Consider the following 17,918-nt stretch of genomic DNA (forward strand, 5'->3'; position numbering starts at 1 on the left):
AGAGCTTACAGTTGATGTATGTGACAAGAGACGAGGGAGGCTGTGATGTTCCCCTCTGGTATTGTCTGGACCAGTGATCTGCTAGGTCACTCCAATCCTTGACTCTGGGAGCCAGCCTTACCCTGCTCTGCTGTGAGAACCCCCACTCCTGGGCTGTTCACGCACAGCCTCTGACATGTAAGCTGCTCCTTGGATTGTGCAACTGAATTACACTAGCCAATACCTCTGGTCCCAGACACAAACCTAGAAACCTCTGTCTTGCAGTGTCCAGTTATGCCTACTGGACGTTACAAGCTTATATGAGTTCATCAATTTAACAAAGAAATTGATATGTACCAAGCTTCTTCTCCCAAGGGGAGTCTCTGACGTGCTTCAAACCAAACACACTGCTTCAGGTAAGATAAAAAAACAGATTTATTAACTATAAAGATAGATTTTAAGTGATTATAAGTCAAAGCATAACAAGTCAGATTTGGTCAAAGGAAATAAAAGCAAAACTCATTCTAAGCTGATTTGAACATTTTCAGGGCCCTTACAAACTTAAATGCTTTTCACCACAGGCTGGCTGGTTGCCCTTCAGCCAGGCTCTTCCCTTTGATCAGCGCTTCAGTCGCTGGGTGGTGGTGGTGTCTGTAGGTGTAGGTGGAAGAGAGAGAGAGCATAGCAAATGTCTCTCCCTTTTATCATGTTCTTTCTTCCCACTTGGCTTTGCCCCCCCCCCCCCCCCTTCAGAGTCAGGTGAGCATTACCTCATCGCAGTCCCAAACTGACCAAAGGAAGGGGGGTGACTCACTCGAGAGTCCAACAGATCCTTTTGTTGCTGCCTAGGCCAACGTCCTTTGTTCCTATGAGGCTGGGCTGGGTTTGTCCCATACATGCCTTGATGAGGTGTGAACTGCCCCTCTGGTCTTGGAGAGTTTTTCCCTGGGTTTGCTTTAAGCCGTGAGGGTACATTTTCAGCCTCATAACTATAAACATGAAATTATAACCTATAACATTACTATAACATTAATTACTATAACATCAATGCTCAGTACATCGTGAGCCTTCCGAAGACACCTGACATGACAAACTTTGCATTGGATACCTCACAATCATATTATAAGGTTGAACATGGGGATGCTGGATGTTCCCCCGAGGTACAGAGCATCACAGAGGTTACACAGACAGCTCTGGGAGCACAGCGAACAGGGACTGTGCAGCAGTCACAGCCCAGCAGCCACCCAGCTACCGTCCAGCCTTTCCTAGACAGCAGACCTAGGTGGGGCTTGGAGAGGTTTCAGTCTGAGAACATTGTGGTTTTGCTTGTCCCCAGCATAAGGGCAGGCGGGGGAGGTAGTGAGAAGGTGCTTCTGGGATGAGCTGACTGATGGGTGCTGAAGGCTGCATCATTAACAGGGGGGAAGGGCGATGGCTCAGTACCATCTAAAAGATGAGTTAGTTGGGCAGGCCATAGCTGGGAAGGGCTGATGTGTCGTTTGTGTTCAGTGCCGTGGAGGAGGTGGGGCCAGCATAGGGAGGCACAGGAGGGTGACCTGCTGAGCGCAATGAGCCAGGCAATGATCTGTCAGTAGTTTTTTGAAAGGGTTTAAGGGGGAAGATGGGGTTTGTCAAGGCCAGAGAGGAGGAGAAGGATGTGGTCATGAAGGTGAGAGATGATGAAGGCATGGGCCAGAGACACAGCTGTGTGGCCAAAGGACAGGCTGGGTCTTAGACATGCCTGGCTGGAAGGAGGGATATGATCCAGACACAGCATGGATGTCTAGAGAGAGGGACGAGTCAAAGGAAATGTCCAGGTTACGGGCGTGATGGTGATGGCAGGGGACCAAGAGAGCAGGGTGCTCGGAGAGCTTGGGGGACAGATTAAGTGCTCTGTTTTGGACAGGTTGAGATTCAGGGTTTGTCTTCAGGGCACAGTTAACTTGAGCTCCCTATGCTCTGGTGACTCCTCTCGAGTCAGCCCAGCTCATGAGAGAGCAGCCCCACTGTGCAGTAACCCTCCCGCTGCTGTGTCCACATTGGTGCTCCTGTGAGGTGCTATGGCTCCTGGGGGCACATCCCCTGGTTCTTAGCGCTGCTGTGAGCTGCTGCTCTGTGGATTCTTTCCCAGTGAACTAGGGGAGAACTTGTCTGTCCTTGCTGGGCCCACAGGGGAATTGTAGGAAGGTGCTGGAGGACTAGTAGCACTCGAGTGGAGCTGGCCTTCATCCACACGAGAGTGGTTGTGTTAGCTGCTGACAAGTTGTGTTTGCCCGAGCTGTCGCCTGTACCCCCGATGGCCCAGCCAGCTCCAGTTAAAACAGCACACTTGAGTGAGGGGTTTGTGTGAGGATGGGAGGGGAACAAGAGGCAGCGCTCCTGTTATAACTTGAGTTAACTCTGCAGTGAAGAGGTCCCGTCCATCGCCTGCAGGTTGTTGCAGCCATGTTGGTCTCAGGATATGACATAGACAAGGTGGGTCAGGTAACATCTTTGACTGGACCAACATCTGTTGGTGAGAGCCAAGCTTTCGAGCTGCAGAGTCCAGGTCTGGGACAGGTTCTCAGAGCTCCGTGCAGCTCAAGAGCTTGTCTCTCTCACCAGCAGAAGTTGGTCCAATTAAAGATGATACCTTACCCACCTTCTCCTGCTTCAGTTGGTGGCAGGAAGCTCAGGTGAACAAGGGAGCTTGGTCAACTCAGTCCCATGGCTGTGAATGCTGCTTCCACAGCCCCGGGGCAGAGATATGGGGGTCTGACTTCCCCCTTGCCCCCCGGCACCTTGTGTTGTCATTTCCACTGGTGGGAAGTGGGATGCAGCCGCTCTGCCTGGGTGGAAATGATGACAGAAAGTGCCAGGAATGGCAAGTCGAGCTCAGGCACTTCAGCATGGGTGCCTACATGGCCATGCAGAGCATGAGCTGGAGGTCATGATGCTGCCCCCTGTGTTGCCAACTCTCATGAGTTTGTCATGAGTCTCATGCATGATAATTATTGTTTTCCTGAAAGCCCCAGCTCCTGGAGCCAAGTGGAGATGTGGTGACTTCAGCCTTTACTCTTAAAGAAAAAGTCTGTTTCTGGCCTTTGTGGCTATAGAGAAAGCAGCACTAAAGGCTCGAAAAGCAGAAGGCAAATAAAAAGTGCCCCAATATTATTTTTACAGAATCGCAGGATTTTAAAGCCAATCTCATGATTTTTGGTGAGCCTGACTCGTGCTTTTTGAACATTTGGGGTCGGCAATACTGAGCCCTGGCACATGTTGTGCTGGCATTCAGGGGGGGCCTGGGTCAGCATGCATCCTTTGGTGATACAGCCCTGCCCCGAGAAGCAGCAGGGGCCCGAGGCAGCAGTGCAGAATGCCGAGGCCCTCTGACAGCCCCAGGAAGAAGTCAAGAAACTCCTGGAAATGGCAGCTGGTGTAGAGAAGCTGCCTCCTCACCAGTAAGTCCAGGAGCAGGGCTGTCCCGTACGGCACCCAGAGAAGGAAGAACAGACACGTCACCCCAACCCGCAGGTGCCAGCCACTCCTGCGCCATGTCAGCACTGCCTTGGCCACGCCCAGTGCAGCAGGGAGCAGCATGAAAACAGCCAGGCAGGATGTGACATGGGCCAGGTACCACCAGGCGCTGTCCCTCATGATACAGAGCAACTGCGGGTGCCCCTCCGTTCCACTCAGCAAGGCAGCTGGCACTGCCAGGAGGACAGCTGCCACCCAGAGAGCCACGGCCATGCACCAGTGGTGCCGGCTGGGAACCCATTTGCCCCACATGGCACTGCCTGCGCCGGCAGCCACCAGCAGCCCCTCAGCGAAGAGGCTCCCATGCCACAGCATGTACGCCACCTTGCAGAGCCCGTCACCAATGACCCATCCTTGGCTGATGCCGGCAGCAAAAAATGGCAGCATGGCTGTGAAGATGGTGGTGCCAAGCGTCAGCTGGAACAGGGAGGCTCTGCCAGGGGGCCAGCTCCAAAGATTCCGGCAGTTGGCCAAGGCCACCACCAGGGCCAGGTTACTCAGCAGACCTAAGGCACAGACTACAGCCAGGAAGTTGAAGGCATAACTGCGAAAGAATGAACAGTAGCCACTATGGCAGGGCGCAGAGGCCAGGGTGTCATAAGTCAGTTCAGAGTCATAGGAGTAATTCACCATCATGTCCTCAAAGCTGTAGCTGCTCATGTTCAGTTCCAGGTGGCTGGCCTGGAAAAGAGAAACATCAGGTAGTTCAGCCCTGTGCCCCACCCGGGCCGGCATTCCTTGACCATTGGGCTGCTCTGTGTGCTCCAGGGGTTCACTCACTGGGTGATGGGGGTGCATTCTTTGGCCACCAGCAAGTCCCAGGAATTCACCTGTTGGGTACTGGAGGATGTGGTTCTCTGGACTCCAGGCAGCTCTGTGGGTAGCAGGGTTTACACGCCGGGTGCTGGAAGGAGGCATCAGGGAAGGGCAACAAAAATGATTAGGGGTCTGGAACACATGACTTATGAGGAGAGGCTGAGGGAACTGGGATTGTTTAGTCTGCAGAAGAGAAGAATGAGGGGGGATTTGATAGCTGCTTTCAACTACCTGAGAGGTGGTTCCAGAGAGGATGGTTCTAGACTATTCTCAGTGGTAGAAGAGGACAGGACAAGGCGTAATGGTCTCAAGTTGCAGTGGGGGAGGTTTAGGTTGGATATTAGGAAAAACTTTTTCACTAGGAGGGTGGTGAAACACTGGAATGCGTTACCTAGGGAGGTGGTGGAATCTCCTTCCTTAGAAGTTTTTAAGGTCAGGCTTGACAAAGCCCTGGCTGGGATGATTTTATTGGGGATTGGTCCTGCTTTTGAGCAGGGGGTTGGACTAGATGACCTCCTGAGGTCCCTTCCAACCCTGATATTCTATGATTCTATGATTTTATGATGATTCTTGGGACACCACATGAGGCCAGCATGGGAGTTGAGTAGGGATTACTGTTTCTCACCCCAGATTCAGAGTTTATTGGGCCATGTGGCTGTGGGCCCTGGGTAGTGTTGTCCCCCCAATGAACTCTTGTGCTGATGGAGTTGGGTGGTGCCTTTTGCTGGGGTGATGGCTCTGCTTACCGCTGCAGTACCAGGCCCTTCCACCTCCAGGCCCACTTTAGGGAAAGGGGCAGGAACTACTGTGGCACAAGGACCAGGGGTTGGTATGAAATGCATGTGTGAGCAAAATTTGGAATTTCCATCCCCTGGAAAATTCCAACATCCCTACATTCCCCATATCCTCAAACGAGGCAAAAATAATTAATTTTTCCCATGGAACAGACATTCTGAAGAATTTCAGTTCCAAAATGTGGCAATGTTTTATTTCAGCATATACAGTCAAAATGAAACAGTTCAATATTCCTGAAATCAAAATGCTTCATTGCAACATTAATCTGCATTTTCCCATAGTGACACATTGCATTATGGGAGTTGAGTTCAGCAGCCTGATACTGCTGTTCTCCCTTGACCCAACTACATTCCTGGAATGCAACCTGAATCATGAGATTCCCATGATGTACCATGCAGCTCAGTCAGATTGCCTTATGAGCAAGGTAGTCCTCCAGGGAGTCTGGCTCATAGAAGAGAATGGGAGTCAGGACTACATCTCCCATAAGTAGGGCCCTACCAAATTCAGGGTTCGTTTTGGTCAATTTCATGGTCATAGGATATAAAAAATCTTAAATTTCATTATTTCAGCTATTTAAATCTGAAATTCCACAGTGTTGTAATTATAGGGGTTCTGACCCAAAAAGGAGTTGTGGGAGTGGGGGGTTGCAAGGTTATTGTAGGGGGGTTTGCGGTTCTGCTACCCTTACTTCTGTGCTGCTGCTGGTGGCAGAGCTGCCTTCAGAGCTGGGCACCCGGCCAACAGCTGCCACTCTCTGGCTGCCCAGCTCTGAAGGCAGTGCAGAAGTAAGGGTGGCAATACTGCGACCCCCTCTAAAATAACCTTATGATCTGCCTGCAACTCTCTTTTGATCAGGACCCCCAATTTGAGAAACGCTGGTGTCTCCAGTGAAATCACACAAAAGACCAGATTCCACAGTCTGTGACGCGTTTTTCATGGCTGTGAATTTGGTAGGGCCTACCCATAAGGCAACGTGACAGTGGGAAATGGTATAATGGCCATTTAAACCAGTGAAACGTTCCGATTTGGCTCGAAATAACCTGCAATGAGCATTTCAGTTTATTTGACAGAAAATTTAAATTTTTCAGTACAATCAAAATTTTCCTGCAGAGAATTTCAATTGTTGTGGAAATTGCATATTTTTCTCAGAAAATCATTGCACCAGAATATTCCCAACAAACTCTACTTTACAAGGCGCGCCATGGAGATCCCTGCTCCATCCTGGAAATCTCTGCTCCATTGAGCAGGTTGTTGATGGCATAGACATAGGCCTAGATTGTGCAACACTTCCTGCTGCTGGCCAGCACTCTGTTCATACCTGTGAGTGACAAGTGTTGCACAATCCAGCCTGTGGAACCTTCTGGTTGTGCCATTGTGTTTGGACAAGGAGTTTTAAAGGCTGCACTCCTATGTCTTAGTCTCTGACCAAGTTCTGCACTGATGGCTCAGAGGGAGCCTCCTCACACCCATTTGTCACATCTCAGTGGTGCCAGCTTAGCTACTTTGTCAGTAGATTTAGCAACTTTTTGGTTTCCCTAGTGATAAAATAAGTGTCAAAGTGACCAGTGACAAATCTAGCGACTTTCGCTGCCAATTACTGTGACATTCAGAGAAAGTCACCAATATGTATAGTTACAAAATCATTCACAAGCAGCTCAGTAGTGTTAATAAAATCCATTCCATGCTCTTCTTACTACATTCTGCTGCACACCAAATCAATGTCATTATGTCTCAATTGAGCATGTCCTCAGAAGGAATTGCATTCCAGGGCTTCTTGGGCTGAGATCACAGTATTCTGCAGGCGAGGAAAAGAAGTTTGTGGAGGCTAATTGAATACTTTGCTAAAGCCAGGCGCACTTTGGAGAGAGCAGCACATTAGCCCGGGCTCGTTTTTACCCAAATGTTCTTTCTCGCTGCTCCATAGTAGGTAGCACAGCCTGTGATGCAGGGAAAGATGGGTAATGAAGCGGGCTGGGTGGGCGAGGCAGGTTAGCCAGTGAGGAGAGGAGTACGGATGGAAGGTGGGGTGGGATGAGACAGGGCCATGTGCCCCAAGGGGATGGGGGTCACCGTGCCTCCAGGAACAAAGCCCTTACTACAGGATCAAAGGTGGAGCTAGCTTGATTTCGGCTCTCCTTTACTCCTTCCCCTGGCTGGCCTTAACTGCCCAGCTGGGGGGGATTGGAAAGGGGTCTGGCTAGCAGATTTTTGTTTACTTTCAGAGTCATAGAATCATAGAATATCAGGGTTGGAAGAGACCTCAGGAGGTCATCTAGTCCAACCCCCTGCTCAAAGCAGGACCAATCCCCAACTAAATCACAACAGGTTAGTGAAAGGGAGAGCCCAGAGCTGAGGGGAAGAGGGCTTCACCGGAGCTCGGTGCTGCAGGGAGCCAAGAAAATAGATTTAAAAACAAAAATCTGCTAGCTGGACCCCTTCCCAATCCCTCCGCTTCCAGGGTTTGATTTCTGAAAATAGTTGGGCAGCTAACCCCCGGCCAAGCCAGGGGAAGGAGTAAAAGGGAGCCAAAATCAAGCTAGCTCCACCTTTGATCCTGTAATAAGGGCTTCATTCCTGGAGAATTCCCATTGGGGCACATGGACCTGTCTCATCCCACCCCACCTTCCATCCATGCTCCTCTCCTCACTGGCTAACCTGCCTCGCCCGCCCAGCCTGCTTCATTACCCATCTTTCCCTGCATCACAGGCTGTGCTACCTACTATGGAGCAGCGAGAAAGAACATTTGGGTAAAAACAAGCCCGGGCTAATGTGCTGCTCTCTCCAAAGTGCGCCTGGCTTTAGCAAAGTATTCAATTAGCCTCCACAAACTTCTTTTCCTCGCCTGCAGATTACTGTGATCTCAGCCCAAGAAGTCCTGGAATGCAATTCCTTCCGAGGACATGCTCAACTGAGACATAATGACATTGATTTGGTGTGCAGCAGATGTAGTAAGAAGAGCATGGAATGGATTTTATTAAAACTATCAAGCTGCCTGTGAATGATTTTGTGACTATACTCACTTGGGCGCATATATATATGATTCTTTGTTGAATTCTCTGGACATTTTGTTTAGTGACATTTTTGACTCCTTTTGAGTGCTTAAACAGCTATATCTAGCAACTTGTCAGGGTTTGTCTGGTGACTTCCTGCTCTGTGGAATTGGCAACCCTACGAGAGTCTGATTCCAGCTGCTATGGGGTGGAGTTCGATTCCTGGTGCCTCCTCAGTTATGCCCCATCTACCTGGCTGTCCTGCTCAGACACAAATATAGGGTTGTTTCATAGCGAGACGTTTCTCTGTAAGAAGGCGCATCGCTTGGGGGGCCTGCCTGAAGGAGCCCCCATGGGCCCCCTGAAATGTCCCACCTGGCCCTGCAGCTCCATCACTTTAGGACTCTCACAGACTGCCCTGCCAGGGGGAAGTCCTTATATTTGTCTCACTCTCACACAGCTTCTGTTTCTGGTTCCTTTTGGACTCCAAAAGGTCACAAATCCCTGTCCTCTCAGTGTGTCCTTCGCGCTGGCTTTTGTGCCAGTCCACTGGTCTGCTCCCAGGTCTTCAGTTTCCTGCCTGGCTGACCTTTTCCATTCCCCGTTTCCACAGACACTTTTCCCCTGGCTGCATACATGGATCCCACATTCAAAAACATCTGTCTGCAGTGACAGCAAGGCATAAACCACTAGGAGCCAGGTTTATTGGCTGTTTATAGTTGCCTTTGCATTCAATGTTCTCCTGCAATATTCACACAAAGTAATTGTGTTTGTGTGGATGTGGGCAGTCCTGGCTTGAAAGGTGCAGTCACACATCCTAGTACCTCCTGTTCGATTAATTACCGTGGTGTCATGCTTTTGGACTGCGGTTTTTGGTAACACCCAGCTGTGCGAATAAGCAGTGTCCCATCTAGACCACATGTAGGTACAGGGCCAAGTTCAAAGACAAATCCAGTCTGATGTAATTTACCCTTTCTCTCAGCCCCTTCAGCACATCACCCCAACTCCTAGCCTCCACTCCCATGCCCCTCTGCTTCCACATCACCTCTGACCATGGCTCTCTCAATCTAACCAGCTTGCATTGTAACCCACCCCAGCTGAGTCCCCCTTTCTCCTTGGTAAGGAGGTTGGATGGTGCCTGAGTCAATGTGAGGAGCTGTTTTCTGCGTAGGGTGACCAGATGTCTGGATATAAGGAGCTTTGTTTTATATAGGACCCTGTTACTGCTCCTGACCCCTGTCCTGATTCTTCATACTTGCTATCTGGTAACCCTAGTTCTGCCCTCAGTTACACCTGTCCAGTGCCACAGTGCGGAGCTGAGGGCCAGGGAGTCTACGTCACAGCTCCTTGCATCTCACCTCTGAACATCAGCCTCTGGAGAAGTGTGGAATGGGCTGGGGAGAGATGGCCAAGGGCCTGTATCTGGACTCCCATCAGGAAGGACTAGGGAAGGGCAGTGTGGAGGTCTCCAGGCTGTTTAAGGAGGGTGGAGGAGTGGGAGAGGTCTCTGTGGTCAGAGCAGAGGGTGGGGCTTCTGGGCTGTACATGAAGAAGAGTGTGAGATGTTGTAGCCACTGGGCCATGCTGGGGAGCTGGGATGAGGGGGGAGGGTTGAGTCTCTGGTCTAAGGCAAGACATTTGTGCCCCTAATGAGAGGCTGAGCTGGAGGATGGGCCATGGGCTCTATGTGTTTGGGACAGGGGGCTCATGGCCCATGCTGGAAAGGCTGGTGGGTTCAGGAGAAGGCTGCTGTTTTGTGGGCAGAGGCCAGGCTGGGCCCCGGGCAGAATTATAGCTGTGACTGAGATGAAGCTGCCTTGCTAACATTTATTATTACAACCACTGTCTCGTAGCCAGGATGCTTAGAATTAATGGAGCTTATTTACAACTGTAAGCAGAGTCAGGATGAGCTCCACCCTGACATCTGGTGGTGAGGTGTGGCAAGTTGTGGAAAAGAACTTCAGGGGTCGATCTCATTTGCATAGGCACACCCACCCTGCCTAGAATGAGGCCATTGCCGCCCAAATGGTCACTTTGGCTGTTGTGGAATCCTCAGTGTCTCTGTTATTGGGGCAGGAAGAATAAATTATTATTACCCTGATTATGGGAATCAAGGACAGTGGAACTGTACTTGGCCTTTTGTTATGCTGGAGGGACTCGCCATCAACTAAGTAGCACTTGCTAGGCAAGGGACATGGGTTCCAAAACTCTGTGAATTGAGAGAGGTTGGGGACAGGTATTAATGCTTGGTGGTATGGGCCCTATATGCTAATTGTGCTTCTGCTTCTCTCCACTGTGGAATATCAGAGCTAATTTTGATTCCATTAGGAGGCTACTGAGCTGAATTCACCTTGGGCTAATGGTACACCAGTGCTGAGGCTCCCCTACTACAAGCTGAAATCACAAAAGAGCTAAACTTATTAAGAGCTGAGATCACTGAGTGTTGTGTTAAGTAGTGGGGGAGCCTGAAGCTATATGGTAGAGCAGTTTGCAGGACAGCGAGCGGAGCGACTGGCAGAGCATTTCAGTTTGTGGAATGGCAAGCGGAGTGGAGCGGCTGGTGGAGCAGAGCAGTTTGAGGGATGGTGAGCGGAGCGGCTGGCGGAGCGGAGCCCCATGGAGAGGTGGGACATCAGCTTTGGACCACGTAAGGTGCCCCTTAACACCCCCCCCCCCCAATCTTCACCGAGGTTGGGAGGTAAAACTCTGCAGATAAATTTTTGAACTCTGGGGCTGCCCTGACCAAGGACAGAGACTTTGGGGTCGTTGGACTTTTGGGACTTTGGGTGATTTTGGATTGCTGTACTCAAGAACCAAAGGGAAAGGACATGCCCCAATTTGCTTGGGGTGGGTTTTGCTCATGGGTTGTGTTATGAATCCTGTTGGTGGTGTTTCCCCAAAATAATGCCACATTGTTTCTCTCTGTTATTAAAAGGCTTTTTGCTACACTCAGACTATGTGCTTGCGAGAGGGGAAGTATTGCCTCTTGGAGGCGCCCAGCGGGGCTGGTGTATATTTGTCCCAGGTCACCGGGTGGGGGCTCGAGCCTGTTTTGCATTGTGTTATTGGAATGGAACCCCTAGATACTGAACTTGGCCCTTGTTGCTGCCAACTCTGACAGGCAGAAGGGTTACACAACCATCACTATGTCTTAAGCAAGTGTGTTATCTGAGTGTAACATTCATTATGTGTGAGGCAGGCTAGGCAGGGCTGGGCTTGGGCGCTCACCTGCTGGCACAGTCCAGGAGAGGGGGAAGGTGGTGTGAGGGAAGGAGGGGCAGACAAACACCATGAAACAAGCAGTGATCACCTGGCGTCTGATGCTGGGTGAGGAAAAGGTGTCTCTTGGCTACACTCGAGCTGGAGGTAACAGCTATAAACCCCTTTCATTGCGCATAGGAAATAAGGCCTAGAAGTGGCCTTTTCCTAACATCCCATTGCAAGCTGAGCTCTGTCAGGCAGCAACTGGGGCTCTTTCATTGAGCAGATGTTTTGTGACATGAGCTGGAACATCCTCGAGTCAGTGATGGACAATCATTGACACCGGTCTCTACAGCACCTTAGAGCCCAGCTAATCACCAACTGAGTGGGGCAGCAAAGTTTGTTTTTTAACCCTCATTCAACACCAATTTGTGTTACTGTAACTGCAAAGCATGACGAGCAGTGTTTTCACTTAACAGATGTTTGTCTAGAACTTTAACTTCATCATCACAGAGTTTTTGTTCGATAATTTTCTTAGTTTTTGGAAAGATTTTTAACTGTAGAGAGTGAAACCGTCGTGTAGATGGTGCTGTTGGAATTTGGACCTAGGAGCAAACTGGCTTCCAGCAGCGCAGGCTGTGTGGACAGTCATGGAGTGTGGCTAGGAGACTCCATTTCCTTAGAGCACAAATCGCCAGTGTAGTGCTCTCTGGGTACCTCACAAAGTTAATGCTTAGACATGGAGCTGGAGTCACCTCCTCCACCCAGTTCCTCAGGTCTCTCCACCCTAACAGGGCCAGCTGCTGCGGCAGAACTGGCTGCAGGCAGGAAGGCAGCCATACAATCAGGAGTTTCCCTTGCCTCTCCCTAATTGGCCTGTGATTTATGACCTGTGACACAAGACAAGAACAATGGCCTGGCAGGGCCCCTCTCATCATCCACAGTGGGAACAACTGGCCTCATTTCCCAGCACAAAGTGAACCCTCCTTAGCCGGTTGCTGGGCTCAGCCCAACGGACAGTGGGGAAATCCAAGAGGCAGATTCCCCTCCCTTATGGGCCTCGCCCCTCAGACTGGGGCTGAGGCTGTTTGAGATAGGAACAGAACAGCTTGGCAGTGAAGCATGGGGGGCCAGCAATGCCTGGCACTGTGGGGAGCAGGGCAGCCGCGGGTCCCACAGAATTGGGTCTGGGTTTGGCTGTTTGGAGTGTCTCTGGATACAGAGTGTTAGAGAGCCCAGGGCAGGGATCTCACCACCAAAAGTCCTTCAAACAAGTCCAGACTGGAACGGGACATTCCCGAAAACAGCCCTTCTGCGCTGGCGTTGCACCCGACTGTTGGGGGATCACGGGCCCAGTCTGGTGGCCTGACTGAGGGCTAGTGATCTGCCTGCTCTGTGTGGGATCCAGGCCTCAGTCTTCCCCTTGGCTTCCTGTTTCTCAGCAGAGGAGGCCACAATGAGGGAGAGAGTGAGGGACCAGGAGCAAGGGGAGGTGGGGGGAGAGGGACAAGGCAAGCACAGGTGAAAGGGGAGCCTAGATTCAAGGGGGGCCCAGGGACAAGGCAGGCCCAGGGTGAAGGGGACCCAGGTGCAAGGGTGGCCCAGGGATGAGGGGGGCCCAGGTGTTATTGGGGGGCTCAGGGATGCAACAGGCCCATATGTAAGGGGGGGTCCAGGGGCTGGGGGGTTCAGGTGTAAGGGAGGCCCAGAGACGCAGCAGGCCCAGGTGTAAGGGGCACCCAGGAACACAGGCCCTCTTTGACTACAGTAGGAGCTAGAGAAAGATGAAAGAAAGCGGAGGTGCTCTACTTAGCAGGGAAAGAAAGCTAATAACTGAGGACAGCAAGAAAGCTGGGGTGTTTTATGCCAATTTTTTTTCAGGCTTCATTAAAAAGATTAATGGTGACCAGATATGCAACAGGACTACTGTTAACAAGAAGGGGGAAGGAACATAAGCTAAAACAGGGCAAGAACAGGTTAAAGAATATTGTGATAAACTGGATGTATTCAGGGCCTGATGAAATTAAATGACAAACTAGCTGAAGAAATCTCAGAACCATTAGCAGTTACCTTGCAGAGCTCATGGAGGACAGGTGGGGTCCAGGGGACTAGAGAAGGGCAAACATAGTACCTATGTTTAAAAAGGGGAACAGACGATCAGGGGAATTATAAACCAGTCAGCCAACTTCGATACCTGGAAAGATCCTCAGCAAGTTTACACTAAGCTAGGGGGAGAGGTAGATCTACTGGAGGGTAGGGATAGGGTCCAGAGTGACCTAGACAAATTGTAGGATTGGGCTAAAAGAAATCTGATGAGGTTCAACAAGGACAAGAGCAGAGTCCTGAACTTAGGACGGAAGAATCCCTTTCACTGCTTCAGGCTGGGGACCGACTGGCTAAGCAGCAGTTCTGCAGAAAAGGACCTGGGGATTACAGTGGATGAGAAGCTGGATATGAGTCAGCAGTGTGCCCTTGTTGCCAAGAAGGCTAAGGACATATTGGGCTGCATTAGTAGGAACTTTGCTAGCAGATCGAGGGAAGTGATTATTCCCCTCTATTCGGCACTGGGGAGGCCACATCTGGAGTACTGTGTCCAGTTTTGGGCCCCCCACTGTAAAGGATGTGGACAAATTGGAGCAAGTCCAGCGGAGGGCAACAAAAATGATTAGGGGGCTGGAGCACATTACTTACAAGGAGAGGCTGAGGGAACTGTGTTTTTTAGTCTGCAGAAGAGAAGAGTGAGGGGGGATTTGATAGAAGCCTTCAACTACCTGAAGGGGGGTTCCAAAGAGGATGGAGCTAGGCCAGGCTGGGGCAAACTTTTTAGCCTGAGGGCCACATCGGGGTATGGAAATTGTATGGCGGGCCATGAATGCTCACAAAATTGGGAGTAGGGGTGCGGGAGGGGGTGAGGGCTCCAGCTGAGGGTGCTGGCTATGGGATGGGGCCAGAAATTAGGAGTTCAGGGTGCAGGAGGTGGCTCTGGGTTAGCGTGTACGAGGGTGAAGGCTCTGGGGTGGGGCTGGGGATGAGGGGTTTGGGGAGAAGGAGGGGGCTCCAGGCTGGGACTGAGGGGCTTGGAGGGTGGGAGGGGGATCAGGGCTGGTGCAGGGGGTTGGGGTATGGCAGAGGGGTGTGAGGGGTCTGGCTGGGGGTGCAGGCTCTGGGGTGGGGCTGGGGATCAGGGGTTTGGGGTGCAGGAGAGTGCTCTGGGCTGGGACCAATGGGTTCAGAGGGCAGGAGGGGGATCAGGGATGGGGCAGGCTGTTGGGGCATGGGGTTGGGTGAGATCAGGAGGGGGCTCTGGGCTGAGATCGAGGGGTTCAGAGGGTGGGAGGTGGTTCAGGGCTGTGGCAGGGGATTGGGGCGCGGGATCAGGGGTGCAGGGTCCGGGCAGCGCTTACCGCAGGTAGCTCCCGGAGGCATGTCCCCCTCTGGCTGCAAGGCACAGCCAGGTGGCTCTGTGCGCTGCCCCGTCTACAGGCACCACCCTTGCAGCTCCCATTGGCCGTGGGGGCAGCGCTTGCAGACGGGGCAACGTGTAGAGCCACCTGGCTGCACCTGCGCGTACTACATAGGAGCCGGAGGGTGATCATGCCAGCTGCTTCCTGGGAGCCGCGCAGAGCAGGGCAAGCCCCCGATCCCGCTCCCTGGCTGGAGCGTGGGAGCAGGGCAAGCCCCCGACCCCACTCCCTGGCAGGAGCTGAGGGCTGGATTAAATGGTCTGATGCGCCGGATGTGGCCCACGGGCTGTAGTTTGCCCACCCCTGAGCTAGACTCTTCTCAAGAATGGCAGATGACAGAACAAGAAGTAATGGTCTCAAGTTGCAGTGGGGGCGGTCTAGGTTGGATATTAGGAAACACTATTTCACTAGGAGGGTGGGGAAACACTGGAATGTGTTACCTCAGAGCTTTGGTCTCCTTCCCCCAGTGAACCTAGCTTAGGGGGAAGGGAAGGGTTGGGGGGGACTCTGGTGGCTGGGGAGGGGTAAAGTGGGGCAGAATGAGAATGTGGGGAACAGCCAGGGAAGCCTAGGGGTCAGGAACAGATGGGGGAGGCTCAGCAGAGACTCGGGTAATGTGGGACCAGAGAGGAAAGCAAGGCAGGACCAGCTAAGAGACAGGGGAGAATAATAACAGGGTGGAGGAAATGCCAGTGAGAATCGGCTGGAGCTGCAGCTGGTGGGGAAGGAGGGACCCTGGGGAAGAGCAGGCTGGCTCTCTGGGGCTTGTTTGCCATGCTTGGCCCCAGGGGGCAGAGCTGTCCAGCCTGTGACACTGGGGCCCCGCTGGCATCCAGGCGAGAGGGGAGAACCAAAGCCAGCCCTGGAGATGGGGTGTGGGCCTAGGCACATGTTCTTTCATGGGAAGCACCCAGTCCTATGCCCAGCTGTCCCCTCTGCCTGCCCCCCAGGGCGCAGGAGCAGCAGCATCAGGAAGTCGTGTTTTCAGAGCTAATGCTCTGATCATCATTTTTACAAAGCCATTTTCCTGGGGCAAAGGTCGTAAATCATGGTCAGTGCCTGGCTTAGGGCCCCAGGACAAGGCTGCAGCCAAGCTGCCAGGCAGGCTTGATGCTGGATGCTTCACAGATGCCATGGCTCATGCAGCCATGATACCAGCCAGCCAGCCATGCTGGGCACAGCTCTCAAGCTGGTGATAGCAGCTTCCAGCTCTAGTGCTGCAGACAAGAGCCAGTCTGCCCCACATGATGACCACTCACTGACAAGGGGATCAGGCAGGAGCTGGGGGATCTGTGATCTGTGTACCAGCCAGCTGTCTGGGTTCAGTTTGCAAGTACAAATGATACTGCAACCCCCCGAGCTCCTGTGCTGGATGGGAAGAGGGGGAATGACGCCTCTGGATAAACAGCACCACTCCCAGGCTGTCATTGTTGGTGTTCATCCCCATGGAATCCACTCCTGATGACTTAGGAGTGGCCCAGGACTGGGATGGCTGGGGATTGGGATTGAGACGCATGGGAAGCCCAGGGAAGCAGGGAGCATCCCTCTCCAGTGTCCCCTGTTTGGAGAGATGTCACTCATTTTTGTCTCACCTGCATTCCCCCCAAGCTCAGAGTCTCCTCACTTTATTGGAGGAAATTGCCATCAGAAATAATGACTCTTGCAGAGGAGATTCTAGAGCTACTTTCCCCAGGAAGGAATCCTGCAGTACCTTCCCCTTCCTGCAGGGAGAGCTGGCGTGCTCCTTGGTTTGGGTCTTTGTCCCACTTGGAGCAGGGAGCGGAAAGCCCCCGTCACAAATCATAGGTACAGGGCGTCTCTCCCCTGGCACTGGCAGGTGGAGGGGGAGGCAGGAGGAGAGCTGAGGGGGGAAATGCTTTCCCATCCCATGGAAGTTTTCAAGAGTTAATTTTTTCCCCATTCCACATCAGCTGGACATCAAGCCCTGTCAATGTTTTCCTGGAAAAACCAGAGAGCGAGCGAGAGCAGCATTCAAATATCCAATAGTCCAGAGGTTCAGCTGCTCTGCTGGAGACCTGGGATCACATCCCAGCATTGCCTGGCTTGGTGCAGGGCCTTGAATCTGGGGCTCCCCTCAGTACCCTAACCCCAGGATCTGACCTGACTTAATTACTCCGACTAAGCAGAACAGTGCAGATAGCCACGCTGGAGAGAGGTCCTATAGCCCAGGTTCAGATGTGGGCCTGGGGAGTGCCCGAAGCACTGGGCTGTCAGCAACTGGGACAAGGCCCTGTCTGGCTTTGACCAGAAATTTTATTCTGGAGCTGAGAAACCTTCCTGGGCAGTTTCACAGATGCCAAGACATTCCCAAGGAAAGTCTCCGTTTCCACAACTCACCATTTTCCAGTGAAAACCTGTTTTGTCAGAAAGCCCTGACCAGCTGTACTCAGGAGTGAGGAGCGTTAACCCAGCAGGTGCCTGTGTAATGCCGACAGACCCTGGTCATCAGCGGGTGGGATCAAACTGGGGACCTCTGAAGCTAGCCTTAGTGCATGAGCCTCTACCACATGAGCTAAAAGCCACCTGGCTGTTAGCTAAGGCTGTAGAGCAGACCCATTTAACTCACTCTCTAAGTGGTCTTGGTGCCACTAGATGGGACAGAACACCACACCCAGAAGTTGTGTGGGTTACACCTGCACCACTTCACACTCTGCCTTTACTCTCAGCCCCTCACCTTTACTATGGGAGCGAATCTATTTTAGGAGGACAGTGGAGGTAGGCAAAGGAGCCCCTGGACTCACCACAATGATGATGCAGTTCCCCATGGTGTCCGCGTGCTGTGCGAATTGTGGCTCATACAGGAGAGCTCTCTCTGCCTCTGTCTGTCTCTCCAAGGGGAGGGGACAGGCTGCTGTTACAAGATAAGAGCTGGGACACCAAAAACAAACTTTCTGCTCCTGTAAAACCCCGAGAGTGAAGGAAACAGGAGGAGGCAGGGCTGCCAGTAAGTTCCTGGAGCCCTCTGGGCAGGAAACACTCCTGGAGGGGACCAATGTACTGGATATCCTGACAGGGTCCCCAGTGCCAAGGAATGCCTCTCTTTTCCAGGCTTCCTGTCTGAATGCTTCATATACATGTTCCAGGCCCTGATACAGAAGCATGCCAGAGACCTGACCCGACTGACTCCATATCTCAG

At 52.1% G+C, this 17,918-nt stretch overlaps 1 protein-coding gene across 4 annotated transcripts; it reads right to left on the minus strand.

Moving 5' to 3' along the window:
- Positions 1–396: 396 nt before the first annotated feature.
- Positions 397–17,720, minus strand: ACKR1 (atypical chemokine receptor 1 (Duffy blood group)). Of its 4 annotated transcripts, none has more exons than XM_077840971.1 (3): positions 17,524–17,720; positions 4,276–4,399; positions 397–4,176 (listed from the first exon to the last, which is right to left on the minus strand). In XM_077840971.1, the coding sequence occupies exons 1-3, from the start codon at positions 17,577–17,579 to the stop codon at positions 3,250–3,252; spliced, it is 1,107 nt and encodes a 368-aa protein (XP_077697097.1). In that variant the 5' UTR covers positions 17,580–17,720; the 3' UTR covers positions 397–3,249. The 4 variants fall into 4 exon arrangements, with proteins under 4 accessions (XP_077697097.1, XP_077697101.1, XP_077697099.1 ...); XM_077840975.1 differs by having other exon boundaries at positions 4,326–4,399; positions 17,524–17,569; XM_077840973.1 differs by lacking the exon at positions 17,524–17,720 and adding an exon at positions 13,368–13,396.
- Between the last annotated feature and the right edge of the window lie 198 nt (positions 17,721–17,918).

Source organism: Eretmochelys imbricata, chromosome 24, assembly GCF_965152235.1.
Source record: "Eretmochelys imbricata isolate rEreImb1 chromosome 24, rEreImb1.hap1, whole genome shotgun sequence".
NCBI lineage: Eukaryota > Metazoa > Chordata > Testudines > Cheloniidae > Eretmochelys > Eretmochelys imbricata.

What these genes read in the sequence shown, in the direction of transcription:
- ACKR1 (XM_077840971.1), bottom strand. Translation starts at nt 17,579, where the DNA reads ATGAGCCACAATTCGCACAGCACGCGGACACCATGGGGAACTGCATCA. An exon ending in GGAACTGCATCATCATTGTG is followed by an intron (nt 4,400 to 17,523) that starts GTGAGTCCAGGG and finishes GCCTCCTTCCAG; the next exon opens with CACCCGGCGTGTAAACCCTG. An exon ending in GAATGCACCCCCATCACCCA is followed by an intron (nt 4,177 to 4,275) that starts GTGAGTGAACCC and finishes TCTCTTTTCCAG; the next exon opens with GCCAGCCACCTGGAACTGAA.